The sequence below is a fragment of the Gymnodraco acuticeps genome, unplaced genomic scaffold, assembly GCF_902827175.1.
Source record: "Gymnodraco acuticeps unplaced genomic scaffold, fGymAcu1.1, whole genome shotgun sequence".
Classification (NCBI taxonomy): domain Eukaryota; kingdom Metazoa; phylum Chordata; class Actinopteri; order Perciformes; family Bathydraconidae; genus Gymnodraco; species Gymnodraco acuticeps.
Window position 1 is genome coordinate 401,703 of NW_022991761.1, and position 17,285 is coordinate 418,987.

Consider the following 17,285-nt stretch of genomic DNA (forward strand, 5'->3'; position numbering starts at 1 on the left):
TTTCTATACAGTGGACTACAACATGGATGTTTAATAAGAACGAGGGACTACTGTAAACTCATCTAGAGACTCTGCACCGTGCTCTGATGCTGTTGCTTTATGCTTTATGAATGTGGACAACAGAGAAACATATTCTTCATGACCAAAGTTGGAATTGAAATAAAAAAGAAAAGTGAAACTTATGCTCGTCACCCTCTCCCTCCGGTCCACATTAATACAAATGATCCCATACGTATGATTGTATGAAAATATCTTAAAATCAATACAAATGTATTTATTATAAACGTTAGTCCTTACCATCTATCACTGTGTATATCACCATTCAAACATCTTTTAAAAGTTGAACAAACCCCACACAGCTCAGTAAAGACTGTGAGATGTTGACTTTATTTGATCATTTCAGTAAAAACTAACGTTCATATTTCTCTTTTTGATTATAATACTGATGAACGTTCAAAACAAAGCACTTTGGCAACTTACCACATAGGTTTTAAAATGCTTAATAAGCACCGTAACTTTCATGATATCATTTCTCGGTCATAATCGGTTGTTTCCGTGAAGGGCCGACTGTTGTGATGGCAAATGCTGCGGCTGCAATGCATTGTGGGGCAGCATTTTCTCCTCTCCTTTCGGTTAGGGAGGTCCAGTGGTTCCTAAGCTAAAGGAGGTTATAAAGGAAGTTTGAAACCTCCTTTCCTTTCATTTGGAGAATTGGAACGGCACTTATCATGGCTGCCACTGACGTACTTCCGGGTCATTTCACTCCGTTAGGAAGGTTCCTAAGCTAAATGGACTATTGGAATGCAACCCGGTACTTCGGCGGCACTCGATGACGTAGCATCCTTGAAATATTGTCTTGGAAGCCAGTATCCTCGAGATTGAGAAACGGCCTGAGAAACACCCTCTGTGTGTCTCTCATCACCTCAAGCATTATATCTGCATACAAGGTGATGTCCTTCAAGCCTTTACGGTTCAATGCTTACGCTTTAGCATGGAGATTGGGATTGGGCCGTAGTCTTTTTTAAGAAGAGATTTTTGAAGTAACCCCTAGGATATTTGTTATGTTACTGTAAAACTAGGCCCTGTTTGTATTGGTAGTAATCTCTATCACTAAATTTAGGGCCAGAATTTATCTTAATTTTATTTTCATTCCGTTACACACATCATTCACACACATTGGGTCAGAATCTTTTATTGAAACAACCAGTCTTTGTTGTGTTTCTTTTATTTGTTCAAACAAATCTCATGTGCAGACTCAAACCTTTAACGTGTTGTTACTATTTAAGAGTTATAAAACACTGATAAATATATAATTTAATTTTAAAAGCAGCCACACACTGAAGTTTATATTACATGTTAGTTATACTGTATGCAAGCTCACTAAAGAAATAGAGCTTTAACATGTCCTTGATTAATTAAAGCTCTTTTGTAAATCATTGAATCATGTAGACATTGTTCAGCTTCTCTAGTGTCTCAAATGTTCTGCTGCTGGTTTCGTTCACCAGAAAACAGGATGTCATTCACGTTTGAGTGTTAGTCGAAACAAGACATTTCATGATGATTATAGGACTCTGGTCAAATATTTTTTAAATAATATTTTACATTTTATTAACATAATTGATAGATAATTGATGATTGGCAGAAGAAAAAAAGGGGATATATATTGATAATAGTCATTGTTGCAGGCTTGCAGCCCTGAAAGTTTCTCGCTTGAGGCCAGGAAAAGGCTAGTTACTGTAACCTTTTGACCTGTGCTGGACTATGGTGATCTGATCTACATGAATGCACCTGCCCGACCTGATCAAGTTAGATGCCGCCTATCACAGTGCGCTGAGATTTGTTACTAACTGTAAAGCACTTACTCATCACAGTACCCTGTATGCCAGGGCAGGTCTGCCTTCACTAACTGTACGGAGGCTCAGTCATTGGTACATGTTTATCTATAAAGCCATGCTGGGTAAACTACCACCTTACATCTGCTCTCTGATCACATGATGTGTTTTTATTACATGTGCCAAGTGCTAGGACTGTTTTAGGTACTAAAGCTTTTATGTGCGCTGCTCCTCTAGCTTGGAACACTATGCATTTCTTTTTTAAACTGAGCATTTTGGTTCCCCTGCATCATTTTAAAGCTTGGATAGATGAAATGCTATTTGATACTCTTGGTACCTGTCATTGTGAATAGGTTTGTAAATTGTACCCCTGTAATTATGTTGTATGACGTCCGTTTTGTCTTCTGTTGTCTTCTGTTGTTTTCATGTGTAACCAACGTGCTGCAGGTCTCCCTTGAAAAAGAGATGGGATTTCACCTGGTTAAATAAAGGCTACAAACAAATTCATAGTAACTTAATTAAATATTGTAATTACACATCAAGGGTTGAAATAATACATTTGGTCTGGACTACTTTTCGTGGTGGATTTATACACTAGATACACATTAGTGCAATAGTGAGCAAAACTGATGACTTAATAGGAGTTGTTTTTTACAACAATGGAGATCTTTGGCACAAAGCAGTAAGAGAATCAGGCTTTACTCACAATACTAATACATTCACTTTTGGTTTGAGTCTGAACACCAAATATGTTGATTTTAACAAACATGTAGAACCGTTTCACCTTTAGAGTGACCAATGAGCAGTCAGCAGTTTACTGACGGTAACTTGATGCTCTTGTGAGCTTTAACCTCAGCTGCTCTAGTGTCTCTAAATAACTCCAGACCGAACAATTGGTCCATAAGGGAGGCTGTGGCTCAGTGGATAGTGTGCTGGACTTCGAATTAGGGGGTAGCAAGTTCGAGTCCCACTGCAGTCAGCATGTCGTTGTGTCCCTGATACACTTCACCCCAAATTGCTCCTGTGGAGATTGTCCACAGTATTGAATGTATGTAAGTCGCTTTGGATAAAAGCGTCTAACAAGTAACATGTAATGTAATAATAAGACTTTTCTCATTCCTAAGGAATTCTTTTCTGGCAGAAAAACTGATGCCTCAATTAGACAACTAGAAAAACAAGTGCCAAACCTTTTGATAATCGATGTATGGCTTTTCTCGGTTTTATTACATATGAAACTGAAAATGTGTGAGGTTTGGACTCACAAAAAGACATTAAAAGAGTTATTGGACTTAAAGGAACTGTAATGAATATTTTTCAGTATTTCGGGTATATAACACATCAAACAATGAATCAATTTATCAAGAAAAATAATCTTCAGATCAAACGATAATTAAAATAATCTTTAGTGGTAGCCCTAGATCATATTTATTTATTGTTTGGCATGAAAACTTTGAAATGGCACAGTATTAGCCCTATACTTTTACTCTTGTTCACAACAATTTCTGTGCAAAAAAACACACGACAGCAAATTAAAGTATACTAAAGCGGATATTAACGTGATGTTCTCCTCACACAGTGCATCCAGGTTCATTTGCTGGCTAAAAGTGCTAGCCAGTCAGACATTTGGTAACCTGTTGGTGTATCAATCCCTGGTTTGAATGAAAGGAATGAACCCTCCGGCGTTGAGTGGCTGTGATGCGGGCCACGCAGCGTTCACACAACCAGACAAACTCAAAGGTCCTGAATGTTTTTAAATGTTCAGTCTGCAGTCAGGAGTCAGACTGTGTTCCGTTCTGTTTCTCACATTCAGGTGACGTTGATGTTAAAGACGGCGGGGACAGGACATCTGGACTCTTTCAGGACTTTATCACAGGTGTTCCAGTGGTGAGCTGTGAGATCGGTTCCACCTTTACACACCTCAACACTGTAATCTTTCATCTGTGATGCTCATGCCTTTATGAATTAATACCAGACATTATTGTAAGATTGCATTCCAACCGCAGACACGTTTCCTTTTGATTGTCTGCATTTTGGTGTCACTAATAGTGTTGCTGTGGACGAGTGGTGAAAGCGATGCACTAGAAATCCATTGGGGTGTCCCCTTTGCATGTTTGAATCCTGCCGACAACACCAACTTCTGGGCGGCAGTATCTCAGTGTGTAGGGACTTGGTTTAGGAGCTGAAGGAATGCCGGTTAAAGTCCTGATTAGATCAAACAGTACAGTGTTTGTGCATCTGTATTCAGACCTAATCTATATAGGTGCTATGCATGTGTGTATTTCAAATGTGTGTGTATACAATAACAGAGTGGAAAAGTGAATTCCCCCTGGGGATTAATAAAGGGTCATCTTAATGCAGCATCTATTCTTTGAAATGGAAATACTTTACTACTAAACACACATTATGAGGAAGCATGCATTCAATGTACTTGCCTTTACTTAACACCGATAATGACTCATAAACCAGCATGGACTATATCTTACCATAAGTCCTTACTATGGTTTATTGTTGAAGTGAGTATAGAAAGTCAAAGTGTGTTCTAAGACTATTGAGTAAACCTATCATTTTATACTAGCACAGCGCCTCCATGAGACACTTGTTATAAGACACAACTATGTTTTATGGCTGTTGGCATCTAATAGCATAATGTGTGTTTATGTTGTTGAGCTAATTCACAATGAATGCCTCTATAACACACCTAGATGTTGTGTGTGCTGCTGGAAGACCAGATGCATCGGTCAGTTTAGCTTTGAATCTATTCAAGTAAACAAATCCTCTATAGTGTAGATAAAGAACATCACAGATATCAGATTCAACAGTGTTGAGGTCTTCATGGGGAGATTTGCTTTGTGATTCAACTAAACTTGGTGAGCGAGCGTACATTACCTGCAGAAAGTCACAGACATCCAAGTACCACACAGACCCAGATCCACATCAGAGGAAGTCAAACCCGGACGAGCTCTGCCCCCAGAAGATGTTGCATATTGGGATTTTTACAATTCTGGAGAGACCGAATACCAGGCAAGGTGGTGGAGACTAAGTGCATCCACACAGAGCAGCAGGGGGGCGTAACATTCCTATGACAGTGTTTGAGCAGGAAGTGCAATCAGACTAAATGCAGTGCAAGAATCAGTGCTTCCATTCAAAGACAGAAAACAGAAAGAAAGGAGAGTAAGCTCAGCCTCCATTGAGCTCTGCATCTTTAAACCAGCCAATCAGAGTGAAGCATGTCTCAGTAAGTGTAATCAATTGTTCAATTAAAAGGAACAATTAAAGAAATAAAAAACATAAAAATATGAGCGGTTTCCTCCCCCACTGAGGACACTTTATAGTGGTTACGTTTCACACAGCATTTGTGCACTTGTTGAAATGGCAGAAAGTAAATATATAATTATGGAGATAATGTTAATAAGCTAGCTACGTGATAGACAGCTGCAAAATTGTCGCTTTAAAAAGAGAACATGCTCCTGTCTGAAATCAAGGACCAATTGTTTAAATATTCCTTTGGATGGTAAATCTGGCAATATGTTCGATAATAAGGACTAAATCCAGGGAAGCTACTGGTAGCATTAGCTCCAGAGTGAGAGAGCTTGCTAGTACTGGTAGCTACTTAACATTAGTTATCAAACGGGCTTGCTAAATATACCGTAAATCTTTTATATTGCTAGCAAGTAACATGAAATTGGGGAAACATTGTTGCTACTTAGCACTTGCTCCTAACCTCTAAGCCTGCTAGCATAGGCCCCGTGCTGCTGGCAGAGGAGCCATTGACTGCTAGTAATTACAATACAATATATTTTTCTCTTGGAGATAAAATTGCTGAGGGTTAAAGTTGGCAACACTGCACCCCTAAGTATTCATCACATAAACCTTTCATGGTGACCTAACCTAACACATTTTGTTTTATCGCTTTTCTCCGCTTGAGGAAAGTTTTACATATAAAAAAAACATCCGTTCGAGGTGTCCTGTCCACAGTTTTACAGACAGCTGGCTGAATTATTGAGTGGCCATTAGGACAAATTGGAAGCAACTCTGAGCGGCACTGTATCCAGATCTTGTTTTATAGAAGGAACTATTATTGTAGGCCAATCCAAGTTTGCTGCTTACTTTTGACAAAATGGTAATTGGGTTTTTTCAAATTCACTATGATTATGATGTTTTGCAGAAATTTGTTCTATAGCATATTTGATCTTAAAACATTTTTTGTTATGGTAATGCATTTAAAAGAAGTAAAAAAGGCTATAAACTAAGCACACAAGGGTTGCATGACTTCAGAACACCACCACTAACTTAAAAGCAGCACAGTGCTTGGTGTGAAGGGAGGGGTATGTTCTGACTTGTGTTAACCAAAGACCTTATCTCAGGCAGCTAACCAAAAACCTTTTCAAAAAACCTCGAGACGAGAGAAGCGGAAGTGCAAAAACTCATTTCCCAAATGTAGGACTCATTTCTGCAGCACTCTACAGCAGGAATACACAATATGGATGGGGATTAATAGTTTATATTTGGTAATAATAAGAATTTCTAGTAATTGATTTGTTGATATCACAGGTAGCTGTTCTTGAGATATGATTGGCTGGTTTGGTGACAGACAATGTGTCACCTGATTGGCTGAGTTTTGTCTCCAGACTTCAAGAAACAAAGAAAGGGAGAGAAAGAAAGAAGGAAGGACAGTCCGTTGAGAACAGTGGCTGCATCAGTTCCATTCTGGTATGTTCCAGTTTCAGGTACAGTTTGTTGTCTGGAGCCGGCTGTCCTCAAACTTGGCTCCAAATGATTTCCCTGGCTGCTCAGTAACCAGCTTTGAGTACAAGAGGGGGTTCATCTAGGTGTGGTTGGCAGGGCCCCTTGATTGGTTACACAGGTGGAGCTGGGGCGGATCTTTGAGGCACCAGAGGCTGAGATGCAGCAGAAGGTTTGGGTTTTCTGGGAGAGCAAATTGAAAAAATCAAAAGAGAACAATAATAACTGCGACAAGAACCACAATGTTTCAACAACATGTTATACCAAAGATTGGTGCTTAAAGGTGGTGCAGTGATGATGTCTTTTTGTGGGCCAACCCTGACATTTGTTTTGCAAGAGGTGCCTCGACAACAAATTGATGGGACATTTCCATTGGATTTCGATTTTTCGATTGCAGATAATAAAATATTTTGCCAACAAACGTTTATGATACTTGCATGTTTGGTTCAGCAGGATATTCTCCACATATTAACACAACATTTAGGACTTTTGAAGCATAAATGCAATTGCCAGAAGTAAAAGTTAACGTTAGACTATAAGGGAACTACAACACGGTCACATGACTTCAGGTCACCACCGCTAAGATAAAGGCGAATAATGTTCGGCGGGCTGATGTTTAGAGGTCGAATTTAGGCTCTTGTTGGCAACCGCTGTTTCCTTAGACACACATAGAAGCTTCAGACATGAGCGGGGTGTTAACTGACGTATTTTTTAAAATTAATGGGTTCGCGATTATGGGTTATATTGAGCCTGCACACTTATGTTGGAAGTTTCTGATTGAAATCGGTTAAAAAGCACCTTTCAACAAGTAGTTTCTTTAAAACAAGCTTATTTTGTGTGCTTACAGAGGAGGAGGAGGAGGCCTCACAGCGTAGGAGGGAGCCGTCTTGCTGGTCTCCAACACCTGATGATCACACAAACACACAAAAGAACATTTCTTATTAGTTTGAATGTCTTCCTCATTATAATTTTAATCAAGCGACATATTATTATAGAGGAAGCAGTACTTATAGTTATTAAAATGAGCTCTGACTTTATCAGCTAAAACATTAAAGTGATAAACAAATGAAGTCCAAAACCTTTAATATTCAGTTCATTTTTAAATGAAACAGAAAAGCAGATTGAGCTGGTGTCAGTCAAATAATAAATTAAAACTTGGTTAAACAATATTTATAATCAATCAAAAGAAATGTTGAACAAACCAGAAAAGTGGCTCAGACTTGAACTTTTTGTACTTTAAGTATACTCATTCCTTTAGTTCACTAAGATTCTGAATGCTGGATTTTTACTTAACTACTACAGATAATTTATACACTGTGGTATTGCTGCTATCATACGAATAGAACATTTGAGTTATTGTTTCACCACCACCATTCAATATTTTAAGAAGCACGAAGACAACCACGCAGAATGTAAAAAGCTTTTTTTACAACCAAGAATGTTCCCAAAAAGCATCAACAAGCGGTATTTAGTAACAGGATCACAGTAGCAGTAGTATGACAGTAGCAGTATTTTACCTCCTGCGGTGGCAGTAGCTGAGCGTGGTGCTTCACATGGAGAGAGAGCAGAGGATGTTAGGACTCATTCATTGGAGTTAGTTGTTATAACACACACACACATTTGCACGGGTCGGCCACCGTCATTATGCACAACAAGTACTTTTTTTGGTAATTTTAGTATATTACTGAGGTCAATTCTTTGTTCTTTTACGTAAGTAAGATTTACGGAGTGATACCACAGGTCCTGCCTTTCTGCACCGGTAAGATTTTAAAACCACTGCGGCCCCTGGTAGACGCACGCACGCACGCACGCACGCACGCACGCACGCACGTTTTTATGCCAGCATTTACTTCATGAACTGATTTAACTAACATCAAATAATGAAAAAATAAAAATAACATAGAACAAATCTTTTCTATTTACACTGTGGTAACTATGGACACCTAAGGTCCTGTTTTCACTCATATACATGGATCATTTTGAAAACATATATGTCCACACAATCTTGGATTTACAAAATGTCTATAGGCGTGCGCTAATTGAGGAAATAATATAATTGTTTCCCAATAGGTAACGAAAGATTTGACAAATGTAGGCCTCGAGTTGAGTCTCACAAAAAGTCTCCTAATTACTGATAGATATCTAACTAAGATACTGTTAATAACAAGCAAGAAAGCAATAACCAGAAATTGGTGTAAGGCTGAGCCCCCCACAAAAGACCAGTGGATGGATATTATAATCAGGGGTGCACATAACTTTGTTTGCCCTAGTTCTCAAAGGAGCACCTGGAGATGTTGCTTGGTGCTCATCCATAAAATGAAATAAACCGTAACTTTTGAGGGGTTCTTGACTTTATTTGCCAGACACACGGCACTGAACACACATGCAGAGGTGAACACAGAACACATGCAGAGGTGAACACAAGACAACATTAGCACGACCAGTAATCCTACAAGCTGTCATCACTACCCTCCTGACTGTTCTCCTCACTGTCTTCCTCTCTGTCAGACATGGTAGCTGATGATGTAGGCCTACTACTTTCTCTCTGGTTGAGTATGCGATTAGCTGCTTGCATCCACAAGTCAACAGCTGGGTTTGGGTCGAAAGTCTCTGTTGTCATCTTAGACAAGTGGATGTAATCAAATAAGTATGTGAACATAACCAATAACCTACCATAGCCAATAACAAATGAATGTAACTTATTTTATTTGTGTTGTTCATTCATATCTTATTTTACCTTAACATTTATTTATTTATGCATTTTTTTTTTATCTCTCCAGTTTTAAAGGATATTTTTGGTTACTGTCCTATAGTATACATTGGAATGATTTCAAACCTGTTTATCCCAATAATTATAAAGGAGTGCCTTGGAAATATGTGTTTACATAAATTGTGATCAAACCGTTTGAACTTAGACTAAAGTGAACTATATAAACACTCAGAGTCCTTTACCTCACTGAGCTGTAGTATCAGCCTCTCAGTCTGACTGGAGAGGACTCTCCCTCCACATTATTGTAGAAACATCTTCTTCTTATATCCGTTAGAGCAGCTATAGCACCAGATTCTAATAACAACAGCGCCGGTACCGGTGCACCCTCCCTCTCTCCCTCGCATTTTGGCTGTGAGCTGCGGGCGCCAGATAAGCCAACATCCCCCATTTTCATCACTTACAGCGCCCATCGTACAGGGCAAATGAAACGTGTAACCGGGGTGAAAAGGGTGTTACATTTACTTAATTATGAATATTGTTACATCAAGGCCGAAAATTAGGATGAGCCCCAACGGTCAAAATGTTTTTTTCCCTCCCAGAACTGCCAGCGCAGCGCCTCCACAGATCTGGCGCCCTAGGCGAACATCTAGCCAGTGCTACGAGCCGGCCCTGAGTTCATATCATGGTTCATATGCAACTCGCAAATATCTTTCTCTCTCTCTCTCTTCTCTCTCTCTCATCTATCCTCTATTTTCTCTTTTCCCTTCTCTCTCTCCCTCTCTCAATGTTGGTACGCAAATGCGCTTTGTTTCAAATGACCCGGTGCTCTTTTTTTGGCGGAGGTGCGCATGCGCACCTGCGCACCAGTTATGTGCAGCCCTGATTATAAGAGAGGTATACATCATGGAACAAATTACTTACCAACTTAGAATGAGAGTCAATATTTCTCGGAGACTTCAACCTCCAGACAGGGAAGATAGACGAACTAACATCTCTGTTAACCGCCTTTGCTTTCTCACTGTCTCCGTCCCCACCAACTCATAAAGCTGGCAATGTCCTTGATCTTATATTCTCAAGGAACTGCGCTACTTCTAACCTCTCTGTAAACCCGCTCCACACATCCGATCACTTCTTCATTTCATTCTCTCTATCCCTTTCCAAACATAACAAACTAATCTCTTCTAATGCTGCACCTGTCCGCCGTAACCTTCGTTCCCTTTCCCCCTCTACCTTTGCCTCATCTGTGCTCTCAGCCCTCCCTTCCTCGGACTCGTTCCAACTCCTGCCTCCAAACTCTGCTGCAGAAACTCTCCTCTCTACTCTCTCATCCACTCTAGACTCTCTCTGTCCTCTCACATCTCGGCAGGCTCGTCAGTCCCCTCCTGCTCCCTGGCTAAATGATGCACTGCGTGCTAATAGAACCGTCCTTAGGGCAGCAGAGCGGAAACGGTGGAAATCCAAACACCATGACGACCTCCTAACCTATCAGGCTCTCCTCTCCTCTTTCTCTGCTTCGATCTCTCAGGCAAAAAGCACTTTCTTTCAAGATAAGATCCAATCTTCCTATTCCAATCCTAAAAAACTATTTTCCATCTTCTCCACCCTCTTGGACCCTCCAAAAGCTCCTCCCCCCTCCTCACTTCTGTCAAGCGACTTTGTTAACCATTTTGAAAAAAAGGTTGATGATATTCGCTCTTCTTTTTCTGACTCACCTTTACTCACCGCTGGGTCACCAGACCCACCCACACACTAACCTCCTTTTCCCCTCTCTCTCCAAGTGAGGTTTTTACCCTCATTACCTCTGCCCGCCCTACCACCTGTCCTCTGGACCCTATCCCTTCAAACCTCCTTCAGACTATCGCTCCTGATATTCTACCATTTCTCACCCATTTCATCAATACTTCTCTAACTTCTGGTCACTTTCCAAACAGTCTCAAGGAGGCAAGAGTAAACCCTCTCCTAAAGAAACCCACTCTCAACCCGTCAGATGTTATAAACTACAGGCCTGTCTCTCTACTCCCGTTCCTGTCTAAAACACTTGAACGCGCTGTCTTTAAACAACTCTCCTGTTATCTCAATCAGAACAACCTTCTGGATCCGCACCAGTCTGGTTTCAAGGCAGGTCACTCCACAGAAACTGCTCTCATTGCTGTCACGGAGGAACTGCACACTGCCAAAACAGCATCCCTCTTCTCTGTCATCATCCTGTTGGACCTGTCTGCTGCATTCGACACGGTGAATCATCAGATCCTCCTTCACACTCTCCAAGAACTTGGAGTTTCAGGCTCTGCACTTTCCCTCCTCACCTCATACCTCAAAGACCGTACCTACAGGGTAACTTGGAGAGGGTCCGAGTCCGACCCTTGTCAATTAACTACAGGGGTCCCTCAGGGCTCTGTTCTTGGTCCCCTCCTATTCTCCCTGTACACAAACTCGCTCGGATCAGTCATTAGCCCGCATGGTTTTTCATACCACTGCTACGCTGACGACACCCAATTAATTCTGTCCTTTCCCCGCTCAGAGACCCAGGTCGTTGCACGCATCTCTGCTTGTCTAGCTGACATCTCTCAGTGGATGTCTGCTCACCACCTCAAGCTCAACCTTGACAAGACTGAACTGCTTTTCCTTCCGGGAAAAGATTGTCCCACTCTTGACCTAACAAACACCTCTGTTGTTTCCCCGACTCAGACTGCAAGGAATCTGGGTGTGACCCTAGATAACAACCTGTCCTTCACTGCAAACATAGCTGCTACAACCCGTTGCTGCAGATACACGCTTTACAACATTAGGAGGATACGTCCCCAGCTGACTCAGAAAGCGACGCAGGTTCTGTTCCAGGCTCTCGTCACCTCACGCCTAGACTACTGCAACTCCCTCCTGGCTGGTCTACCTGCATGTGCCATCCGACCTCTGCAGCTCACCCAGAATGCAGCGGCTCGTCTGGTCTTCAACCTTCCTAAATGTTCCCACACCACTCCGCTCCTCCGCTCCCTTCACTGGCTTCTGGTAACTGCTAGAATCCACTTCAAGACACTGGTACTTGCATACCATGCTGCGAATGGATCTGGCCCTTCCTACATCCAGGACATGGTTAAACTGTACACCCCAGCGCGTGCACTACGCTCTGCATCAGCCAAACGACTCGCTGCACCCTCGCTGCGAGGGGGACCCAAGTTCCCATCAGCAGAAACACGTGGGTTTGCTATCCTGGCTCCAAAATGGTGGAATGAGCTCCCCATTGACATCAAGACAGCAGAAAGCTTGCACATCTTCCGGCGCAGACTAAAAACTCATCTCTTTCGACTCCACCTCGAGCGATAGAATTACTAACAAAGAACTGCTAACAGAGCACTTATATACTAATAAAGGACTGGCTTATCTATAGCCAGTTGAGTAGCACTTGAAATGTTTAGCTCTATGAAACCTGATGTACTTATATGATTCTGTTTTCTTCAAGGTTGTGTCTTCCTGGTCGAATGTACTTATTGTAAGTCGCTTTGGATAAAAGCGTCAGCTAAATGCAATGCAATGTAATGTAATGTAATATTTTTGAGAGTAAATGGAAGAAATTGATCGTTTATGACACTGTGGAAAATGGCTAGGGCATATGCATATGCTTTTCAATTGTAACCATGACTGTTGAATTTTAGTTTGATGTTTATTTTATTTATGATCTTGTACTTCTCTCATTGTTATAAGCCAAGAAAAGCCATAAGTACAATGTGATTTGTCTGTGCTGTCTCTCCATTATGTACAAACTTAACTCAATAAAAACTAAAGTTTGAAAAAACAAACAAATGTATATAATATAGATATATATAATAATAATAATAATACATTACATTTATAAAGCGCTTTTCCTGGTGCTCAAAGCGCTTAAATATATTTGTGTGTATAATATGCAAAAGCTACATAAGTCAGAAAAAGGGGATTACAACACAGACTACTGTATTCATTGTGAATTGTTGAAGTCAAGCAGTAAAAAATATTTTAAGTATCTTACAAATACAGGACTTCTTTATAAAGGAGGTGAAAACTGACTCTAAAATGGATTTCAATTAATTAAAATACGAATGGATGCATATCATGAAGGAAGATAGCAGGTGTTTCCCCCTGCAAAGCATTAGGGCACCACATAGAGACAATTTCTGATATTAAAAAAACCGACTTGAGGTCTTTTTCTGGAGCAGTTTCACACACTCAGCTTCTACAGTACATGCTGTTCAAGGTCAACTCACCCCGTCCCTGACGATGTGTTTGGCGTTGCCCCTGGCAACAGATGGAGGGGGAGGCGGTCTGCTGGGATTGGTTGAAGCTGCAGCGCCATCAGCCCTGAAGTCAGGAAGTGAGATAAACTCAGTCACAAGGCTTTCACACATAGTGACATCACAGGATGTCAAGCGTTGATTTGTTAAATGTGAGGGCCACAGAGGAGTTAGTGTGTGTCATTGAATGCAGCACAGAGGACAGTTTTAGAGCAGTTGTTAGTGTCATTGAACGCAGCACAGAGGACCGTTTTAGAGCAGTTGTTAGTGTCATTGAACGCAGCACAGAGGACAGTTTTAGAGCAGTTGTTAGTGTCATTGAACGCAGCACAGAGGACAGTTTTAGAGCAGTTGTTGGAGTGTCATTGAACGCAGCACAGAGGACAGTTTTAGAGCAGTTGTTGGAGTGTCATTGAACGCAGCACAGAGGACAGCTTTAGAGCAGTTGTTAGAGTGTCATTGAACGCAGCACAGAGGACAGCTTTAGAGCAGTTGTTAGAGTGTCATTGAACGCAGCACAGAGGACAGCTTTCGAGCAGTTGTTAGAGTGTCATTGAACGCAGCACAGAGGACAGCTTTAGAGCAGTTGTTGGAGTGTCATTGAACGCAGCACAGAGGACAGTTTTAGAGCAGTTGTTAGTGTCATTGAACGCAGCACAGAGGACCGTTTTAGAGCAGTTGTTAGTGTCATTGAACGCAGCACAGACGACAGTTTTAGAGCAGTTGTTAGTGTCATTGAACGCAGCACAGAGGACAGTTTTAGAGCAGTTGTTAGTGTCATTGAACGCAGCACAGAGGACAGTTTTAGAGCAGTTGTTGGAGTGTCATTGAACGCAGCACAGAGGACAGTTTTAGAGCAGTTGTTGGAGTGTCATTGAACGCAGCACAGAGGACAGCTTTAGAGCAGTTGTTAGAGTGTCATTGAACGCAGCACAGAGGACAGCTTTAGAGCAGTTGTTAGAGTGTCATTGAACGCAGCACAGAGGACAGCTTTAGAGCAGTTGTTGGAGTGTCATTGAACGCAGCACAGAGGACAGTTTTAGAGCAGTTGTTAGTGTCATTGAACGCAGCACAGAGGACCGTTTTAGAGCAGTTGTTAGTGTCATTGAACGCAGCACAGACGACAGTTTTAGAGCAGTTGTTAGTGTCATTGAACGCAGCACAGAGGACAGTTTTAGAGCAGTTGTTAGTGTCATTGAACGCAGCACAGAGGACAGTTTTAGAGCAGTTGTTGGAGTGTCATTGAACGCAGCACAGAGGACAGTTTTAGAGCAGTTGTTGGAGTGTCATTGAACGCAGCACAGAGGACAGCTTTAGAGCAGTTGTTAGAGTGTCATTGAACGCAGCACAGAGGACAGCTTTAGAGCAGTTGTTAGAGTGTCATTGAACGCAGCACAGAGGACAGCTTTAGAGCAGTTGTTAGAGTGTCATTGAACACAGCACAGAGGACAGCTTTAGAGCAGTTGTTAGAGTGTCATTGAACGCAGCACAGAGGACAGTTTTAGAGCAGTTGTTAGTGTCATTGAACGCAGCATAGAGGGCACATTTAGAGCAGTTGTTAGAGGTTCATTGAACGCAGCACAGAGGACCGTTTTAGAGCAGTTGTTAGAGGTTCATTGAACGCAGCACAGAGGACCGTTTTAGAACAGTTGTTAGAGTGCCATTGAAAATAGCACAGAAAATGTTTTAGAGTGATTAACAGTGTCCATGAACACTGCACAGAGGGCACTTTTAATGCAGTTGTGAGAGGGACATTGAAAGCAGCACAGAGGACAGTTTTAATGCAGTTGTCAGTGTCATTGAACTAGACATAAGGGGGAGTTTTATTTTTTTTGAAGTAGAAAATGTACAATAATATATGGGGAATAAAATTGAATAAATAAACAATTAAAAAAATTAAAAAAATTACTATAATGTATATTTAATGGGGAGTTTTTTTTAATGCAGCACATAGAATAATTTTAAAACAATTATCAGAGTGCCATTTAACGTAGCATACAGGACAGTTTCAGAGCACATGTCAGAGTGCCCCTGAATGCAGCACAGAGGAAAGTAGCTGTCACTGAACTGATAATAGAAACAGCTGAGTCATCCTCTGAACAGGAGTTCAGTTACAGCCATTTTATTTATATAGCACCTTTCAGCACGCGACAATTCAAAGTGCTTTACAAAATAAAAGACATTTAAGAATAAATACAGCATAAACACATTATTAAATGGCATTTAAAAACAGGCATAAAAAAGCAAAGATAATGAAATAAATAAATAAACACAGCAGGTACAGAATACATGAATAAAAGGCATACTGCAGTGTGAGTATGAACAGCTCAATTAAAAGCAGTCTGGATTTGAAAATAGGAAGTGTTTCAGCGGACGTGCACGATTTGGGCAGTTTGTTCCAGATTGTCGGGGCATAATAGCTAAACGCTGCTTTTCCATGTTTAGTTCTTATTCTTGGAACCGAGAGCAGACCCGACCCAGAGGACCTGAGACTCCTGGATGCTTCATAGTGATGGAGTAGGTCGTCTATATACCTCGGTCCTAAGCTATTTAGTGATTTAAAAACTAGCAATAGTATTTTAAAATCAATTCTTTGGCCGACTGGAAGCCAGTGTAAAGACTTCAGAACCGGACTGATGTGATCCACTCTTTCAGTGTCAGTGAGGACTCGAGCAGCAGCGTTCTGAATCAGCTGCAGCTTTCTGATGGATTTTTTTGTGAGCCCTGTGAAGACACTATTGCAGTAGTCCAGTCTGCTGAAAATAAAAGCATGGACAAGCTTTTCTAAATCCTGTTGCGACATTAGTTTTTTAATCCTAGATATGTTCTTCAGGTGATAATAAGCAGACCTAATAACTGTTGTAATATGACTGTTAAAATGCAGGTCTGAGTCAATCACTACACCCAGATTTCTTGCTTTGTGAGTTACTTTGTAGTCTGCCGACTGAAGCTCTGCGATTACTTTTAATCGGTCCTTCTTTGCTCCAAAAACAATGATCTCAGTTTTTTGTTTGTTCAATTTGAGAAAGTTCTGAGTCATCCAGTCATTGATCTGCTCAATGCACTTGCTCAGTGTTCTAATCGGAGTCTCCCGGTGTAATTTTAAAATAAATCTGGGTGTCGTCTGCATAGATATGATAGCTTAGATCACTGTTTTTAATCATTTGAGCCAGTGATAGCATATATATAAATATTAAAAAGCAAAGGTCCTAAGATGGAGCCTTGAGGAACCCCGCATGACATATTTGTCATCGTTGATTTGTAATTGCCTATTGAGACAAAGTTTGTTCTGTCCTTTAAGTAGGAACTAAACCAATTTAGAGCTGTTGCTGAAACTCCCACCCAGTTTTCTAGACGGTCTAGCAATATGTTATGGTCAACAGTATCAAAGACTCAATACTGGACAATTCAAGTAAGACTTGTCAGAACAAAATCACACCTGCTGAGAAGGATGTTCCTATTCATCCATAGTGTGTAATTAAACAGTGGCGGCGGGTACTGCTGCTTCTAGTTGAAATTCAGTAGCACTAATATGCTATGACTCAAGTCCTTTCTGCTTATATACAAAATATCTGCCAAATTTCAGCATGTTTATTTTTTTAATCAGGATACTGACACCATAACCCTGCATACAACCCTGCTTCGCTCTGTAGAGAAGCATTATTTGTGATATTCTGATAATCATCCATGATCCAGACTCTCCATTCCAGAATCAAACACCATTTATCATAACAT

General features: G+C 40.9%; 1 protein-coding gene across 2 annotated transcripts in view; it reads right to left on the bottom strand.

The window, feature by feature from the left end:
- Positions 1–3,020: 3,020 nt before the first annotated feature.
- adam9 (ADAM metallopeptidase domain 9) overlaps positions 3,021–17,285 on the bottom strand; it is an 82,870-nt gene continuing 68,605 nt past the window's right edge. Inside the window, exons 21-24 of one of the 2 annotated variants that reach the window (XM_034199314.1) lie at positions 13,524–13,617; positions 8,093–8,122; positions 7,421–7,479; positions 3,021–6,758 (exon numbers count right to left, since the gene is read on the bottom strand). In XM_034199314.1, the coding sequence (XP_034055205.1) occupies positions 6,689–6,758; positions 7,421–7,479; positions 8,093–8,122; positions 13,524–13,617 (253 nt within the window). In that variant the 3' untranslated portion in view covers positions 3,021–6,688. The remainder of the gene's footprint in view (positions 6,759–7,420; positions 7,480–8,092; positions 8,123–13,523; positions 13,618–17,285) is intronic. The other variant, XM_034199316.1, reaches the window with a different exon arrangement.